At 38.2% G+C, this 18,880-nt stretch overlaps 1 protein-coding gene across 14 annotated transcripts in view; it reads left to right on the top strand.

The window, feature by feature from the left end:
* Positions 1–18,880, top strand: part of MEF2C (myocyte enhancer factor 2C) — a 198,685-nt gene that overhangs the window by 82,383 nt on the left and 97,422 nt on the right. For 11 of the 14 annotated variants that reach the window (XM_048504778.1, XM_048504774.1, XM_048504772.1 and 8 more), the window contains one exon: positions 6,789–6,979. In XM_048504778.1, coding sequence (XP_048360735.1) covers positions 6,926–6,979 — 54 coding nt within the window. In that variant the 5' untranslated portion in view covers positions 6,789–6,925. Of the gene's footprint in view, positions 1–3,277; positions 3,407–4,758; positions 5,036–6,788; positions 6,980–18,880 lie in introns of those variants that run through there. The other 3 variants (XM_048504769.1, XM_048504768.1, XM_048504767.1) reach the window with 3 other exon arrangements.

The following is an 18,880-nucleotide window of genomic DNA, read 5'->3' as shown; positions in this document are numbered from 1 at the left end:
CTGTTTTGGACTATGTAGCTTTGTGGATTTGGATTACTTTGCATCTTGCTGGCTGATTCTCACTGGACTGCATTCTCCTATGTTTATTGGAGAATCACTAAGGAAGTCCCATATGGTATTATATTGAATTGCAACTTTATCCATTGGATTACAGACTGACAGCATTTGGTTTATTGATGGTGTTTGACTCACCTACCTTCTGTATGCATTTTTGCACAGTTATATATTTGTGTGCTGTCATAGGTGTATTTATATAGTGACTTAGAAATGATCAGCCCATTTTGATATAGCCTTATTTCACTGCACTTTTATATCTTTTTGCACTGTAATACATATTTGCACAGTCTGTGCTGTAGCATGATCTTTCTGCAGCCTGAGGTACAGTGGCCTGATTTTTTCTTGTACATTTTTACACTATACCTCATATGTTTTAACAGAACATGGTAGGTAGAATTTAGGTGTTGCCAGCCGCTGTAGAAGTTTGGCAGACAGGAACAAGAAGAACCTGTGTGAAGAAATAGTGGAGTTGCTTCACATGATGCTTCAAGACACAGACATAGATCTTAACAAATAAATTCAGTGAATATATTAGATAGCCAGTGCAACAGATAGTACTTCCTTTTCCACTGAAACGTCCGTTTGCACAAAGACACACTGAAAACCACTGATTCTGCTCAAAAGGAAGTTTTAGCGGAAACATGCAGAACTCATTCGTAGGATCCAAGCCATGATAAATCCATGTGGTTACATGGATTATGAAATAGTTTGTCTCATATTGAAATATTTGTATTCCACTGTGGAAATGCTAGAAAATGAAGCTGCTGTGATTATTAGGACAGAGCAGAATCAGTGGCTGTTTTGCATGCACAAAAATGACACCAGTGGACATTTTTGATCCTATTCATGACAATATGCTCTGGTTTGGTCATGAAATACTTACTTTGAATATAAATACATGTATATTCATACACATATGAATATATACATATTGCATACATATGCAAAAAGACATGAAGTATATATGCTTGAAGTATATAGACATGAAGTATATGTATATATATACCTGCAAAAAAATGTAGTTACCACTGTGTTATGAAACTTATAATTTGACTATGCAGATTGTCTTATCTTCAATAACTGAAGTGATTAGCCACAGCACAAAAATGTATTATAAAAATCTGCTTTATTTTTCCCTTTCCCTTCCTCCAAGGTTCATGTATCTGATTCTTCATTACATTCCAATTTCACAATAACTTTAGTTGTAGGTTAGGCTAAGATAGAATACCTGGCTTGAGATGAGCAGGCTCAATGAATCCAAACTTCTACCATATTGGCTCTTTATTTCTTTCATTATCATTTAGAACAGAGATGTCCAACCCTGGGCCTCCAGATGCTCATGGATTATGATTCCCATCAGCACCGTGATAGGGATAGGCCCACGAACATCTGGAGGGCCAGGATTGGACACCCATGATGAAGAGTTTCCAGAGTTACTATGTGCTGTACATAGCTCAAACACCCCCCCCCACACACACACACACACACACAAGCTTCTGCCCACCACAGGCTTTCCAAAAGTAGTTTCTTTAGTCTATTTTATACTTGCAGGCTAGTGGCATTCGTGTGAAACTTTCTGTGGTAAAATGTTTGCCCTTCTGAAATGAATTGAGCAGATTAAAATGAAACCCCTCACACATCTTTTAATGTGGCAGTTCAACTAAAAGATCAAAACACATAAGTATAGGTTTATGTTAAATGTTAAATTTCTGAAGAGGAATGTTTAGGACAGATGTTTGAAATCTTAAGATGACTCAGAGTTGTCTTTTGTTGATGTTGTTTTTGCTTAAATGTCTTTCTACCCAAATTGGATTACAGCATGCTGTCTTATATGTTGCAATATTCTAGTGTAGCGGTAATGACATCTAGTGTATAATTGTATAATGGTAAAGTTGCTTTTTGAGGGCCAAATTCTTGTTATATCCATCTGTGAGGGATTCCAGGGAAAATTGATTATGGTCTTGCTGGCTTTCACATATTAAATTCGTCCTGGATTAGCAGTGTAGAGAGTTGGGCTGGGATGAGGGAATCCTAACTTCAGATCTCCAGTCAATTGTGAAACTCAGTATGTGGAGAAATCTCTTTCTGACTCCCCCCCATCCCCCGTCAAGTCACATCTGACTTCTAACAACTCCTGGTGTGGTTTTCAAGGCAAGAGACAATCAGAAGCGGTTTGCCATTGCCTGTCTCCACATCATGATCCTAGTGTTCCTTGGAGGTCTCCCATCCAAATATTTGCCACAGTCAGCCCTGTTTAGCTTCTGAGATCTGACACGATCAAGCTAAGGCTGCAATCATATCCATACTTAATTGGAAGTAAATCCCATTGCCATCAGTGGAACTTTATTCTAAATAAACTTGATTAGCATTGAGCTGTACAATGGCGTTTCAAGCTCTTTTGGGGAAGGACAGGAAATATGTGTAACGAACCACTGAAAATTAATTGCCATATCAAGCCAGATATTGTGATGGATTAGAGATGGACAGCCTCCTTATTTAAACCATTCTAATATTATCGCACAGGCTACAGATTTTTGTTTGAGTTAGTTACATACAGTCTGCTTTAATTCAAAGTCCTATATGACAGAACTTCAGTGGAAGCTTCCTCCAAATAATACTAAAGCAATGTTGCCTGTTTGTCCTCAGGTTGTTCACTTGGACTATTAAATGCACATGTAGCCTTTTCTGAATGGCTCACTGCCTTAGAAAGTCCCCTTGTTCATACTTCAAAATGGGAAGAATGTTTCTTGAACATAAGTTTTCAAAGAAGTCTTAATGTATAATGACTGTATGCTTCAGATACGTGCAGTGATGGCAGAACGGAAAATATTTGTGGTGCTCCTTTTGCTTTTGTAATGAAAGCTGACATCACTGACACATATTCACTAAGTTTTCATCTAGCTGCCGTCTTATTTATAAATTAAATATTTAGATTCCTCCGTTTTGATTCTACTTCTTGCCCTGTGGGTGACTTGATCAAAGGGCTCTCTGTCTAGGGTGTTGCAGCAGAGTAGATTCAAAAAGTACTGTTCGGAGGAGGAAGTGGAGAGTTTTGGTTCCCATTTTGCACTTCTGGAACAGTTTAAGGAAGGAAGCACCTTTACACCTTTTATTGTTCGTGGTTGCTGACATCATCTCCTTCCCTGACCACTCAGTGCATGTTTCCTGCCATTCTGTCAAGATTCTTCTGTGTAGCAAAGTGGGAGAGAGACAGAGGGATTGTGTGAGAGGTTCAGCAAAGACAGAGCGACTGCCCTGTTGTATCTGTCCACTAGATTCTTCCTGCATCTATGCCTTTGCCAAATCTTAAAGTGAACATAAGCCCGCCAAAATGAAGTTCCTCTTTTTAGTAAGCAGTCTGATTTTTTTCCAGTGCTTGGGTTTCTAAAGGGGGGTAGGAATGCTGAAGACTATAATTCTACAGAGTATACTTCACCTTTTAAAAAATACTTTTGTTTACATGTAACGCTATCATTATCTTGGATGGCTCCTTTAATGTGGATATAACTTTGACAGGGCTTCTGGAATAATTTTAACATTGCATGTAAGTTGTTTTGGTGAGTACACATTTCAGAGCTTTCAGGAGTTTTGCAGTTTTTTAAAACAACAACAACAAATGTTCTTTACATCTAGACTTAGAAGATAATTTTAAACAGTTTAAAATTGCAGGGCATCCTTGAAAACTTCCGGGGCAGCCAGTTGTGGATCTGATTTGCAGAGTTCTTTGTAAATGTTAGAAGATTTTTGGCTTGTGACTCAGTTCATCCCATGATGTGTGTGACTGACTACTTACAGTGTGATTTGGTATATGACTGAGAGACTTTTTATGTTTGCCTCAATTTATACAATAAGAGACATGCTCCATAAACCTGGGGAGTGTTTCTTTGCCTAAGCAGTTGCTCAAAAATATTAGCAAAATAGAGGCAACCAATGGCAAAAATTGTAATCAGATAGCAACAAGAATACAAATTTGTCATTAAACTGGAAAAAAAGCAAATTTCTTAGAAACCTCTTTACCCACACTACCACCAATCTGTCTTTAAAAAATAACTAGTAAAACTGTAGTAGTGTTGGAGACATATATGTTTGTATGTTAAAGTGCGTGCTGATGAAAACAGTTAACACACTGTTCTCAGCCTTCCTATATATAAGGAACAACAACATAATAATTGGAATCAATGCTTTCTTTCTAAATCCAGTCGTTCCCCCCCACCCCCCGCTGCCACTTGTCAACAGATTGTTTCTGAAAACAGAAACAATGGTTTAAATTCATCTCTTTAATTACAGCGATGGAATTTTGGATTTTTCTCAATGTGTCCAATGGGCTTACCCTAGATTTATGTCTGCTAGGTCCAAGATGTGTTAGTGAGACTATTTTAAGAATATCTTATGTAGTTGCTGAATACTTTGCGTTCTTGACACTGGGTTGTTTATAATCTTTTTTTTCTTTTCTGAATGCTGAGTCTGAAATGTGGAACTGATAGCTGTGTGGGAGGGGAGTCACCATGCTGTTACTTCACCAGGAGCTCCATTTGCCTGTCCTGACAGACAAAAGTGTCAGCATCCAGTGATTCCACACTCCCCCCCCCCAATTCTCATTCAGCTTCAGAATCTTGATCTGTAAAGAAGCTCTCATCCTAGCTAACCTTGTCACCACTTCTCTAATCTGTTCACTCTGACCTTCTACCCTCCACAGAATAAGAGCTTAGGCAGGCGTAGAGCTGTAAGCCGATAGTGCCTCTGGCTCCACGTGAGTGAAAGGAAGGGAAATTGTTCCATATACATTTGCTATGGATTAGTCTATTGGCTTACTATTGTGGAGAAAGCCTGTTAGACTCCTTTGGGTCCTGCACGTACATGAGAATTACCTGGCTTTTTCTATCAGAGGTAAGCCTGACTGAGAGGGGGGGATATCACAAGTGAACATAGCTGTCAAAAGAAGCTGGAAAACATTCTGAAATGGGCAAGTTATCTACTGGTGAGGCTCGTAGAATATTCAAGTTTGTCTTAGAGTACATAACTTGCTTTACTTATGCTTTAGCACTCGTTCATTGTTTAAGATTGAATATGATCAGGTGACATTGTGTCAACTTTAAGCTGCATAAAAATCAGTGAACTGTGTAAAACGGGTAAAATTGTTGAAATGCTTTGTAATGATGTCTGCTGCAAATTGATCTGCCTTGCGCCTTACATTATGAAATAATAAGAAAATGTCAGATATATTAGGAGTCCATGGTATAATAGCTGATCTTGAAGTGAATGAAATGTGGAATTCACTGTGCCATGAGAGGGGGGGGGGGGGGGAGAGAGAGGAGAGAGAACATCATTCTCTTAATTTTTTCTTGAAATCCCAGAACATGGAATAGCAATAAAACATACTGATACAGAGAACTTAAAATCAGAGTAAAGATCAGTTTTTGAGCATGTATTAGATTCAAATAGGAGTTTCCTGGAGAGGATTTCAATTTAGTGTTAAATAACTTTGAGTATATTTTTCAGGTGGGCTACAAGAACCCCACCAGCTTGAAATAAACAGTTGAGGAAAACACTACCAGCACTGTTAAATTGCAGCATTACTTTGAATAAAGAAATAGTTTTTTGTGTAACAGAAAGTAATAGAGAAATCATACTCTTTCAAGACCTATATTTATATTCATTAACAGCTCATCACTTTTATATGTCTGTTAACATCTCTTCATTCTGTCCTGCTAAGCTGACCATTGTAGAAGATATAAATTTTGGAAGGTGTTTGTCTCCTAAATGTTGCCTGCACATTTATGATCGCTGATGTGCCTTTTTTTCCCCCTTTCTGGGTGTTATTTATACAGCGTGCAACAGTTTAGAGCTAACCTTTGGTGCACGGCATTTTTATGGAAGAATATTACACACGTATTGTCATGTTTTATGTGCTTTCTTTTACAACTGTGGCTTTTTACAGTGTGATTAATTTGGGGAGGGGTTATAAAATGAGAAGGACTCCTGCACAGACTTCATTAAAACCATTCTCTATTACTGTGCATGTTATAGATAGGCACATATATAAATGCCTTTTTTCTGTAGAATAAACTTTGAAATATAATGAATTGGAAGATCCTTCCTTCTCTTAGTATATTTTATCTCTAGTTGTTATGCTTTTTTTAAAAAAAGAGTATAAGATTAAAGGATTTAGATTTCAGCTGATGTTTCTTATATATCAAATAGTACTTTAATAATGGTCTAGCCTATTTGCATAATAAGAAACATTATCACCTCTTCTGTTTTCCTTCAAAAGTGAATTAGGTTGATTACTTAGCTTGCACAGGTATAGGAAGGTTCATTAACTCCATGATTTAGGCAATTTTTCATACTTCCCAAGAAGGTATTACTGAATAGAGAAATTTGCAACTCAGGAAATACGGAAACATCCACATAAGCTGTTTTAGTGATGTATTGAAAAGTTTTATTTGACACTTTATCCTCTGAATATGTGCTTCTATGTTCCATTGAAATTAACTTCCAAATAAGTGTGTTTAGGATGGACTGTCACAGTTATTTAAAAAATCAGATTAAGTGAAATTACTGCCTAAACTGTTATTGACATTATTCCTAATATAGTTGTTCCTTTAGCTGTTCAGCACGCCAAATGGCACTTAAGACCAATTGGTATAATATCAGGAGTTTCATAGTTCTATCAAGCTGAATACTTTTTCTCAGTAACTCCGATCTATTCATTGGTTTTGTGTACTTTGCAGGAACGGATGCAGGGGGCTGTGAATTGAGTCGTGTAAGTGCTGAAGAAGGAGTCTTGGTTTGAGGAAACAGGAAAGAGGAAGGAAAGAGAAGAACATACATAAGTGTAGGAACGAAAGAGAGAAGAAAAACGGGGACTATGGGGAGAAAAAAGATTCAGATCACGAGGATTATGGATGAACGTAACAGGCAGGTAAGTTGCAAAATCATCCTCTTTGTATTTAAGAATGATATCACAGCGTAAAACAGACCTGGGCAATTGGGTTACTCATCCATGAAGGCCAGAAAACAATCACATTTGCAATAAATGAACTGAGTGTGAACTTTTGTTTTTTAGGAAGATTCAAGATACCTAGCTTGCATGTTTTACAACATTTTGTTACTTTATGATTTATTATTCATGTAACACAAGATCTTAATGCTTAAATGATGTGCATCTGTGTATGTATATGTGTGTGTGCACATGCATTCTTATTATTGGTATGGACTAAATGCAATGTTTTTTTTAAAAAGAAGGGGACAAATTCACAATTTGATTATTGCATGGTGTTATCTAATGAGGTTACAGTCAATTGGATAAAATTCAAACTTGAAAGTTTTTTGTAGGGTAGGCTGCTTTTTATGAGTTGTGAAAAACTTTATCTACATGTCAAATACATGGATATAAACTGAGGTCATTGCCAGTTACAAGCTATATCTGATGATGATTATGTTTTGAGGACCTAATCAAACTAATAACCTTAGCATTGACTGTGTTTTCAGTGTCCAAATTTATCACAAACTATAATTTTTCATAATAACGTATTCAGTTAGGGTGCCAGGTAATCTTTAACACTAATAATAAATCTGACACCTATACTGTAACCATAAGCAGAAATCAGTTGTTCAGCCCCTTGAGGTTAAGGCTTCAGTTTCTGGTCTCTTAAATTAGAATTGACTACATTATAAATCAGAAAAGTTGTATGCAGACATTAACATGCACAAAAGTACGCAGACAAACAGTATAACTAATTGCCTATTAAAGAAGTGACTTCTGTGTGTGCTATAATTTATTTTTCATGGATTGACACACTGCGTAGTAATATGATACATCTTTATGATAAATTATTCTATATTTCTCTCATTTTTATTGACATTGCAGAACTAATGCTTTGTCTAGAAATTTAAAGGCCTTGATTCAAAGTGAGTTGCAAAAAACAAGGTATAGCTTGTGACTTGTAACTGGTGGTCAACTGCATGCATTATTCACACATAGAATATGGAGATACACATTCATAGTCAGAATGCTGGGACGTTATAGCCTCATCTACTCTGGACGTTACTAGTGTTCTATATATTGCTGGGTTCTATATATATAGTTTTAAACACAGCATTGGGAAATATACTGGAAAGTACCTGTGAACAGTCCACAATTACATACAACCACTTTAAAGAAAGATCCTTGCATGTAGCATTCTGTTGCAAGCTTAACACCGGCAAGGACATTTGTGTTGGCCCCTTATCTAGATCATGCATATACTTCTTATAGAATAATCCAACACAGAAATAGTTTAACAGGTTAGCTTCCAAGTGAGTCTTGTATGACATTTGAAAAAACTACAGTATAATCATAATTTGGATCTATGTGTTAAGAAAAATGAAGTTTTGAATCAAGCAGACTGTGGTTATATTTCTGGTACATGCATTCTGAACTTCTCTTATGCATGTCTCGTTGCTGTGGACCAAATTCTGTCACTATTAAACCATATTATACTTTTTATAGCTAAGAAATTAAATGAATTGTGAGATTTTATCGTTCTGCATTTTTGCTATTAATAAATTACCAGTGTATTTCCAAGCATTTTTGCTATTAATAAACCACCAGTGCATTCCAATAATTTTCAAGACAGAGTGAATGAATACCACATAACTTTTTGATTTCAAAATGAGAAAAGTAATTCTGGAAGTTTGTGTTTATTCATTCATTCATTCATTTATTTATTCTTTCATTTATAAACCGCCCCATCCCCTAGGGGCTCTGGGCGGTGTACAACATTCACACATACACAATTAATTAAAGTCAATAACAAACAATATAATACTAAAATCCGTTAAAATCTACTTAAAACAGTGGTTAATATCACAGTGACAGGCGCCCTATAATCTAATTCAATAAGATCACCCCAACAAAAAGAAGAGGGAGAGGCCAGGCTCCTCTCTAGGAGGATGGTAAGGTGGTAAAGTGCATAAGATGGTAGGTGCAAAAAACATTTGATTTGTTATTTCCATGACTGTTTATTATCCACTCATAAACAGAACGTGAAATCTCATTAATATAAGCCAAAGTTATTAATGTTTAATTCCCACTGATTTCAGTTGGAAAACATTCCCTTTGAAATCAATGGGAAATTTTTGGCTGGGTAATAGCTTATATTAATATCATCCCTGCATCAAATCCCTTTTTTTCCATTTTTTGTTAACAGTGTTCTGTTTGCTTGGTATCATGTGCCTTACTGAAAACACTGCTCCATTTTTATCCTTCATTGATTCTACTGGAATCTCTACATTGTGTCTTCATAGACTGGTTCAAAATTCAGTTAGTGTATGAATTCCTTGTGAATAAATGAACTTTTAAATTAGGTTAGATCTGCACAGTATTTTCATATCAATTAAAAATTATTTTTCAATATGGCATTTTCACAACCTGATGCTTCTGGATCCTTCTTTATCATATATGATAGATTGTGCTATTAAGTAGCATTTTCTACTCATGGGATGGTACTGTTTCTCATTCACACAAATGTATAAGAACAACCAACTCTAGATAAATCATAGACAAATTAAAAATATGTATATTTCTGTCACTTTAGACATTATAATTTTAGGTTCTGATCTGGAGACATGTTGAAATGGATTAATAATTAAAACTTGTGAGATATGCAGCTGTGTAGAATCTCATGCTTCGGACATGTAATGAAAGATTTCACTTTACATGGAGATCAAGAAAGCTGGACAAAAATTAGACTTTGAGAGGAAAGAATCAAGGTAGAACTAAATGGTATTCAATGCCACATTTGCCAACAAAGCAAGATAGGGGTTGACCAGGAAGAATAATTTAATGGACCAGCTGGACAGCACAAACTTTGTTCAGCCTGCTGACTCTCCCCATATTTTATTTTAAAAAAATGTATATGCCAACTCTCCAGACACCTGCTCAAGCAAGGTTGCCAACTCTGGGTTGGGAAATTCCTGCAGATTTGGGAGTAAAGCAGGGATGTGGATCAGACAGACCTCAGCAGGATATAATGCCTCAGAGTCCACCCTTTAAAACTGCCAGAAGAACTGATCTCTGTACTCTGGATCAGTTGTAATCATGGAGGCCTACAGGCTGGCAACTCTATGCTTAAAGTGCATTTCCCAGCTCCTAAAACAATATACAACAAGGGACAGCAATTTTAAGGGGAAATGTAAAGATTATTTAAAGATTTCTTTTCCACCAGAGTTACATTATACAACTGAATAATATCAGGAATTTATATTAAGGAAGCAATATTAATCAGTTGACAAGGTACTTCTGATTAATTAGCTAGCAAGTTTTTTTTAAAAAAAACCGATCCATTGATTTAAATACAAGAATTTATAAAATCTGTGAATTGCAGTTGTGATTTTGGGGGGCAGAAAATTCTCTTCTAGGAAAGGGCTCAAAGTGTCATTATTTTCTCCTCAGAATTTCTTTAGTATATACATAAATTCTGTATGCAAAAAGTGTATGCAAAACGATTAACTGAATGCTTTTGATCAATTAATTAAGCAGTTAAAAGCATTGTAGTTACAGCAGAGTTATACTCTTCCAAGTTGATTGAAGGATGGCACTGTTAATCTATTGTTTTTTTCAATAGAGTGTCAACTTCAGTAAAGTGTCAGTTTTTATGTGCCTGTATTCTCTCCAGTGATTTATGTCATCACCTGTACTCCTGTTTTATGAACAGGACTGCCTCTCCAAACCCCCCCCCCCCCCCCAATAGAACACTCTGGCCCCTTCCGCACACGCAAAATAATGCATTTTCAAACCACTTTCACAACTGTTTGCAAGTGGATTTTGCCATTCCGCACAGCTTCAAAGAGCATTGAAAGCAGTTTGAAAGTGCATTATTCTGCGTGTGCGGAATGAGCCTCTGAAAGACATCTGGCTATCCTTGATCAGGGCCAGAGCATTTTTGGCTCTGACCCTAGCCTGGTGGAATGCTCTGTGGAATGAGACCTGGGCCCACCATGTATAAGGCTGAGGAGAGCAATGATTTTTCCAAAGAAAGGGCGGGGTGCTCTTTCCTTCTTTCCCTTTCTTGTTGATTTTATAGTGTTACTAAGAAGTTTGATGAGAATTTTTATTTGTTGTAAGCTGTCCTGAGCTCATCATAGACAAGGGCAGCCTATAAATCAAATAAATAAATAACAATGAATAAGGTAACCACTGGACAAAAATTATGAATTAGAAATCACAATACAGAAAAAACTGTGGGTAAATATTGTAGGTTCCCATACTCCAATTCTTGGCCTCACAATCTTTACATTTAAGCAGAGTTAGCTAGAAGTACTGAACAGGAATTCACTGGCACTCTTGATTCAATTTCTTCTAGCATGAGCAGTGGAAATAGATCACTATAATCAGAAATTACCAACACACAGTGACATGCACATTGACCACATTGTGACTGTATGTGCCTGGAACCACACCTGTGGACTTACTGACCTCTTGTGACAGAATGCCATTTACTTCAGTTGATCCATATATAAATACTCTGATATCACCTTCAGTTGATTGATCCATACATAGATACTCTGTAAATATTCATTCACTTTTGATCCCACCTTACAAATTAAGTTCTCCCTCCTTATATATATTTTGGACCATAATATTGTCTTGACTATTGTTTCACAGCAGTTACTGTTCTTATGTTTGACATGTATTTTTCCCCTTTAAGATACCACCAGACTCATCATTAAGTTAGCAAAATATTTCATTAAATCACTATTCTTTCCTTCATTTTCCTCCCTCAATAGTTGATGTATTTATGGCAGCTTTAATAATTTCGATAAATATCAAGATACAAATGATTCAATAATATTTAGTTGTGCAGTTTATTCTTTGGGTCAATAGTATGATTTCTGTAAGTCTATTGACCTTATTTGTATAGTACTATTATGAGTTAATAGTCTTTTTCTTCATAATTCCTCTGAATGTAATTTTAAATATAACTCCTACTCAGTCCTCAAAGCAGGGTTCCAGTATTTCTTCTTCCACTAAACACATACTTGGTTATAACTAAATTTACAGATAATTGTGCTCAAATAGAAGAGAGAGCCTTATGTTGTATATCTCTGCTGTCATCATGGAAGTCTCCTTCATATGCAGTTCTTTGGGTGGAAAACACATTTGAATTGAGGTGTTTGTTGGTTTATTCAGTCTACTAAGTATTTTGGGGCATGGTTTGGAATGAATCAGCTCTAAATAATTATTTGGATTGTGAGATTTTTTTAAGTTTGGAGAATAATAAAATAAGAAAAGTAGCAAGCTACATCAAAGAACATTAAATAGAGCAAATACATTCTAAAGCAACAATCATTCCTGTCTTCTAAGGATTAGTTTGCAAGGTCCTTAGGGAGTAAGAGCTGGAGGTGGGAAGCAAAACTAAAGTCATTGTGTAGAGGAAGAAGTTGCATTCTTCCTGTTTTGACAGGAAATGGAGACAAATGTGCTTCCTGACCATTTGTTCAGTAGGGAATGAAATATTCTCTGACCTTTACCTCATGAACATTTTAGTTTTGTTTAAATAGTAAACATGTTTTCATCCCAAACATTTATTTGTATTTGTCAAAACATCCCACATAAAGTATGACTAATCTGTCAGTCTTATTGTTTATTACTATGCATCATACAAAGTAATTTGCAGTATGTGTGTTAACATGAGGCAGGATGCATTTTGTTGTAAGAAGGGTGTTTTCCTTAGAACTTCATATTGTAGTGTTCTGTGAGATATAATTTAAGGCAGGTTTACTCTTAAATACAACACAGGACTAAAATTTGTATCTGGTCCAGCATATAAAATTATACCAGTTACCAGCATGTGTTAATACATTACAAGTCTCAGTTCAAAGATGTGAAGTGAAATGATACAAAACTAGTCACTCAGTAGTTTGATCATTCAATATGGTTCCATAAAATACAGTGGCTGTTCTGGTTCAAACTCATCTACCAGTAAATATGCAAAGATAAAAATCTTTAAAAATATGTAAGATCCTAAATGCTGCTGAAACTTGTAATTTGTGATTTCTCAAAAAACCTATTAATTAACATATCTTTCAGTTATTCCCCTATTACTCTAGAAAGCTGTTGTCATGGCAAAGGTCAGCAATCCTATATTGGAAAATTTAGGACATGAACTTTCTGAGGGGAAAGTGTAGTTCGAACAACTTGTTTGACTTTCTGCTCCATTGTTAGTTTGTATGCTGCTATCCTTTTTTAAAAAAAGTATACTATACAGAGAAGAATGAAGTTTTTTTTAAAAAAAATTGTACTGTGACGGTTCAATCCACAACAGTTAAATTGACATGTTTAGGTTGAGCCCATACAGGTCCATTGAGGTCAATGATACTAAATCAGAGTAAATCTTAATATTTCAATTTAACTGACTTGTCAGTTGATTGAGAAGGGGGATATATTATTTACTGCACCCACCATTTACAGCTTCTTACCGCGCTGTGTTAGCCAGTTGTAGATCAGCATGCTTGTACAAAGACAATGGCCCTTTTTGCAGACTATCTCAGCGCTGTCTTGTCCCTGTGAGTTATGCTGAAGGATTACAAGAACATGGCAGCAGGCTGATGAAGTGTCCCTGGCTTCTCTTTTTAAAGGTCCTTTCATGTAATAGGGCTGCCTGATCATACACAAAGGAGGATTTGTTTAGGGAGAATCCTTCAGTAACGCTGCAGATGACCATTGCTGCTGAATGTAATGGTAAAGTTGGATCCAAGAGAGCCTTTGTTAAAAGACATGTGAACTGAGTTTTTTTTAAAAAAGCATCTGTAGATACTGAACTTGTTAGATTACAACAAAACTTACAGCTAATGGTGCTCCGTTTGTGTGCTAACAAAGACAGGCAGAAATATAACAATATGGAATTTTTTTTAAAGCATTTTTATTGGGAAAAATAAAAAATGCATTAGAGGGGAAATTGAAAGAAGTTGTTGCCTCTGTTCTGTCACAACCTCTTCCATAGTCAAAGCAAGTCTTGCATGGGTTGGGAGGAGGGAGATTTTCTTGCTTCAGCCAAGTGAACTGTGCCCAGTTTATTCTCAGGAGTCTTCTTCCGATTCTTGGTAAGTGGGGTGGGGGTAAATCTGTTCATTGAACTTTTCCCATTGTTAGTCTATAGATCTATTCAAGCAGTTTTAAAAACAGTATTGTTAACCTTCCCTTCAGGACTTCTTTTGCAACTGTTATAAATACCTTAACCATGAAAAAAAACTTTATTTAAATATATAAAGGCAAATGAATTAGTTGCATAATCATTAAATAAATGTTGTGGTATAATAATTCCTGGAATGAAAGATGATATCCTTTTACCAAGAGGAATAAAGGAAAAATTTTGGATGGTGAGAGAGTGAAAGGTCATATGGAATCTTTTTCCCCCACACCCTTGGTGGACACAAACATTGTTATTATGAATTGGTCCAAATTATTCTGTTAGTGTATTAAACTTTTCAGAACGAGACAAGAATAGTGCAACGAAGGGAAAAAGAAAGAAAACAACAACACCCTGTATCATTGCTATCACCACAGAAATGGATGACACAGCTGGTAAATTTGTGGTTTTTACCTTTCACCGGTAATTTTTGCTCCTACACTGAGCCATTTACAGATAGGAGTGGCACAGTATTTCAGTTATAATTTTAGATAAATATAAACAATGACCAAGTGTTGTTCCTTTTTTGCCACCACAAATTGTTGGTATGGTTTCTGGGTAGAGCAAAGCAATTTTACCTTGTTCTAGTACAAGGTCTTATTCTGTTGACCTTCCTGCAAAATGGGTAAATTTCTTTTTCAACAAATTAAAATGCTACTGGGTCTTTGTATTCCTTTTCTATACAAACTAGGAAGAAAGCCAATTTCAGATTGCAATGAAATGGGCTCTAACTGGGTGGGGGAGTACAATGCCTTCCCTGCCCCTCCCCCGCCAACTGCTCTCCTTCCAGGAGCACTGGCTGTCCCACAGTTTAGAGAGGGAGGTGCTCTGCTTCCCATTGTTCCCCTTCCCCTTCTTACCCAGCTCTTCTGCCTGGCTCAGCTCTATTTCCTTCCCTCTCCCCTTACTGCTGTCCTTCCAGCTGCAGCAGCTTGAAGGGAAGTGATGTCCCTTTCCCACATGGCTTTTTTCAATTGAGAAAGAGAGAGAGGGAGCTGTGGAGCTCTCTCATTGATGCAGAGGGAGACATCATGGCACAAGGCAGGGAGGAAGGAGTGGGGAGGCAAGGACAAACCCTCAACCTGTGAGTGCGCAGGACAGTTATGCATGCCTCCTGCATGCCCATTTGTTGAGGGTTTGGACACTTTGTTAGTCAATTATATAGGATAAGAAAAGATAGGTTCTCCTTGTAGTTATCATACACGTTGGTTCATGTTTCATGGTCTTATCCTGTTCACATTCATGAATATAGTAAACCTCTTCTCCTGCTGCTATTTTTGCTTTAAATAAAGACTCATTCGTATAACTAGTTAAACCTGTACCGGATGTGCTGGAGATCACCATTGCTGCTTAAGGATCAGCTTGTTGTGGGAAAGCAGGCCATGAAAAGTTGAGACAAACCTCCGCTTCTTCATCGCTGAAGATTTTCTCTGCCTTGGATTTCAAGCAGGAGTTGTTCTTGTGGAACTACCTCAGAAGGCAGCCCTGCTGGGATCCGCACAAATACTATGCTGATACATTACAACTTCCTAGGTCTCTAGGTGAGACTCGAATTGTAATGAAGGCCAACAACCAGCTAAAGAACTGGCAGCTGTGAAATCAACTAATAATAATAATAATAATAATAGTAATAATAGTAATAATAGTAATAATAATAGTAATAATTACTGAAGCTCGATTTTCAAACCATGGTATTTAGTGACCTTCTCATGTTCTTTTTCAATGACCCTGCTGTCGGCAACCTTTAACACCCGAAGAGCCATTTGGACCCCTTTTCCTCGGAAAATAAAACACTTGGAGCCGCAAATACTTTTTTACATTTGAAATGAAGATAACACTGTATACATATTTTTTTACCTTTACGCTTTGTATAAACAATTATATCTATAAATAATATATAATTATATCTACCCCCAAATGTCCTGGGATTTGCCCACTGGAAGTTGGCAACCCGTGACAACCATGGCTGAGGATGATCTCGGCATTCCTCCCTTCCACGATCTACAAGCTTACCCTCCACTGGCTTACTCTGAAGTAAACCTTCCAAGATCCATGTGCAAGGTTTTCCCCATGCGCTCCTGCCCTCCTTGGAAATGCAGAAGAAAACAATTCCCTCCCACCCCCGCCTCCCCATCAAACAGCCCCAACGAGTGCAACTTTGCAGGGCTACAGAAAATAACTCCTTTAAAACCTGACATCATCTTTCTCACCTGGACTCAGCCAGGCTGCCATCTGCCAGGAAAGCCACTGGAGCTCAGCGGGGCTGCGGGGGGGGGGTCTGCAACCCAAGGTGGCACTGCTGGGGTCCCCCATGTGGTCCTGCCCCCCAAGAAGGACTTGGGGGAGGGGGAAATGAGGCCAACCAAAGCAGGGTCGACTCCTGACCCCCCATTCAAGGGGGGCAGACTGAGGTTAGGATTGTGCTGAAAATCTGCAGTCCTGCAACTTACTCCCGTTTCCCGCCCTTCGTCGCTCACCTGTTCAAGAGGATCCACCAGTGGTGCTCCGCCCTTGCCCCGCACCACCACCCCTGGCATCAGCCAACCAGGCAGCTGGGGCAGGGAAGCCGGAAGTTGCTTGGGATAGCCATCTCAGGCTGTGCCTCTCTAGGAACGGGGACTCTGAAGGAGGACCCAAGCCACGCGGAGTTGCAGTACAAGGACGAAAGAGCCACATGCGGCTCCGGAGTCGCAGGTTGCAGACCCCTGTTCTAGACAATTATCAAAGGCATCCCATGAAGGAAATATTACAATAATATAACCTGTGTGATCATTGTGGCCAGATCATATTGTTGAGGCATATCATTTGAACTTTATAATATGTGCTACATCTTTGGGAGGATTCAGTATTTGTTTATCGTTATCTGGTTTTAACTTGCAATATTCAAATTATTACCCAACTTGTGCCAAGAGGAAAGGTAGGGTATAAATATTTTAATAAAATAAATACCACAGTGACTAACTCTGCCTCCAGTTGTAGGCTGGCATATAACAGTATCCCCAAGCTAACTCCCCTCCAGAACAAGCTGGCTCCACAGTCTTTAAAGAGATTCCCCATTGAACAACACCCTGGGTTTCCCTCTCCCAATCCATCCAGCCCAATCCACCCATCCTATAAGAAAGATAGCATAGTCAATGGTATCAGTAGCTGATTAAAAGTTCAGGACAATCAACTGAGATGCAGCTCCCCATTACTCTTCTGATGACAATTATCAGTCAGAGTTACTAAAGCTTTTTCTGCTCTAACCTCATCCCTGAACATTGTCTAGATAGTGTGTCTGCTCCAAGACCACCTCAAGCTTGAGCCTCAACAACAAAGGTGGATTTTAAATAATATAAATAAAAATCAGTACGTTCTGTAACCACCACTACCTTGCTAAAGAATGAAATGTTGAACACTGGGCAGTAATTATTTGTGTCACTGGGACACCTTCAAGCAGAGGCGTATCTCCAAGGGGGAGGGGGTGATGCACCAGGTGTGTGCCCCTGTGGGGGTGTGGTGAGGATATTCCAGGGGAGTTCCGGGGCAGGACGGGGTGGAGGACACACCAGTGCTCTGGGCGCTTTCCCCCCTTGCTATGCCTCTGCCTTCAAGAAGTGTTTTGTGACCGCCTCTTTCAAACCAGTCAGAAGCGCGCACACACACACATATTTATCTGTCAAGAATATGTATATACCAACCCTCCATCTAGGTGTTCCACTGCTGTGCAAGTGTGACTTCTTAGCTCTCTTTAGTTGTGTATCCTATTTCTCAATGTCTGGCGGCACAGGTTAATACCTGGTGGTGCTTGATGTCCTTGGTAGTTACCTAGTAGTATACTTTCTGAATAAGGGTTCATCTACAGATTACTGTATCCTTCTGCCTGCAGATTTCCACATAGTATCTCTCCTCATCATGTCTACAGTATCTTGCAGCATTGTTCCCCCTAATTGCATGGAAAATTTTGACTACTTAGAAGCATCATTTGAGGGTGAGAATGGTCTCTACAGAATCCTGAGGATCCATGTCAAAACTGATTCCATGAAAGTCAATAAGCTAAGCACTTATGCTTGATTCCTATTTGTAGAACTATTAAGTGTGCCTTTTCATCTGTTTTGAAACAACCAGTCTGTGATGTTTTGTGGTTTATTTTGCCTGTTAAAACACAGCCCTGGAGTAAATTGGGGCTGCCATGGCACTCGGGGAAGAGGCAGAGCAATATGGAGGCTCCAGTGGCACTGGACATGCCTATAAAAGGCATTGCCGGCTGGTCCCGGGCCTCTTTAGGAGGATGAGCGGAAACCACCCTCCCACCCTATTTTTAAGGGCTAGTTAATCTTATTATGTTATATTGAATTTTTGTCACAGTCTGGCGGGTTTTGGGCATAGGGACACATCCTTTGGGGGGGAGGCGGACCTTGCATGTTTGACCTCCCCTTGGCTGGGGGCATCAATAAGAGGTCTGGGGGTGGGGCGGCTCAGTAATGCAAACCATGGAGGCTCTGCTAGAGAGCCCACTACCTTGGCAGGAAGGGGTGTTACATAATAGGCTTGAACTCAGGTGGCACCTAGTAACTTTCTGTCCCCATTCCCCAACATCGGGATTGGGGTACGGTGCTACGTTCAGCAGTTACAATTATTATAAATACAATTATTATAAATGAACAAGTGGA

The sequence above is a fragment of the Sphaerodactylus townsendi genome, linkage group LG07 (assembly GCF_021028975.2).
Source record: "Sphaerodactylus townsendi isolate TG3544 linkage group LG07, MPM_Stown_v2.3, whole genome shotgun sequence".
NCBI lineage: Eukaryota > Metazoa > Chordata > Lepidosauria > Squamata > Sphaerodactylidae > Sphaerodactylus > Sphaerodactylus townsendi.
Note: the sequence above shows the minus strand (reverse complement) of the source record. Positions and strands in the feature narration are given on the sequence as shown.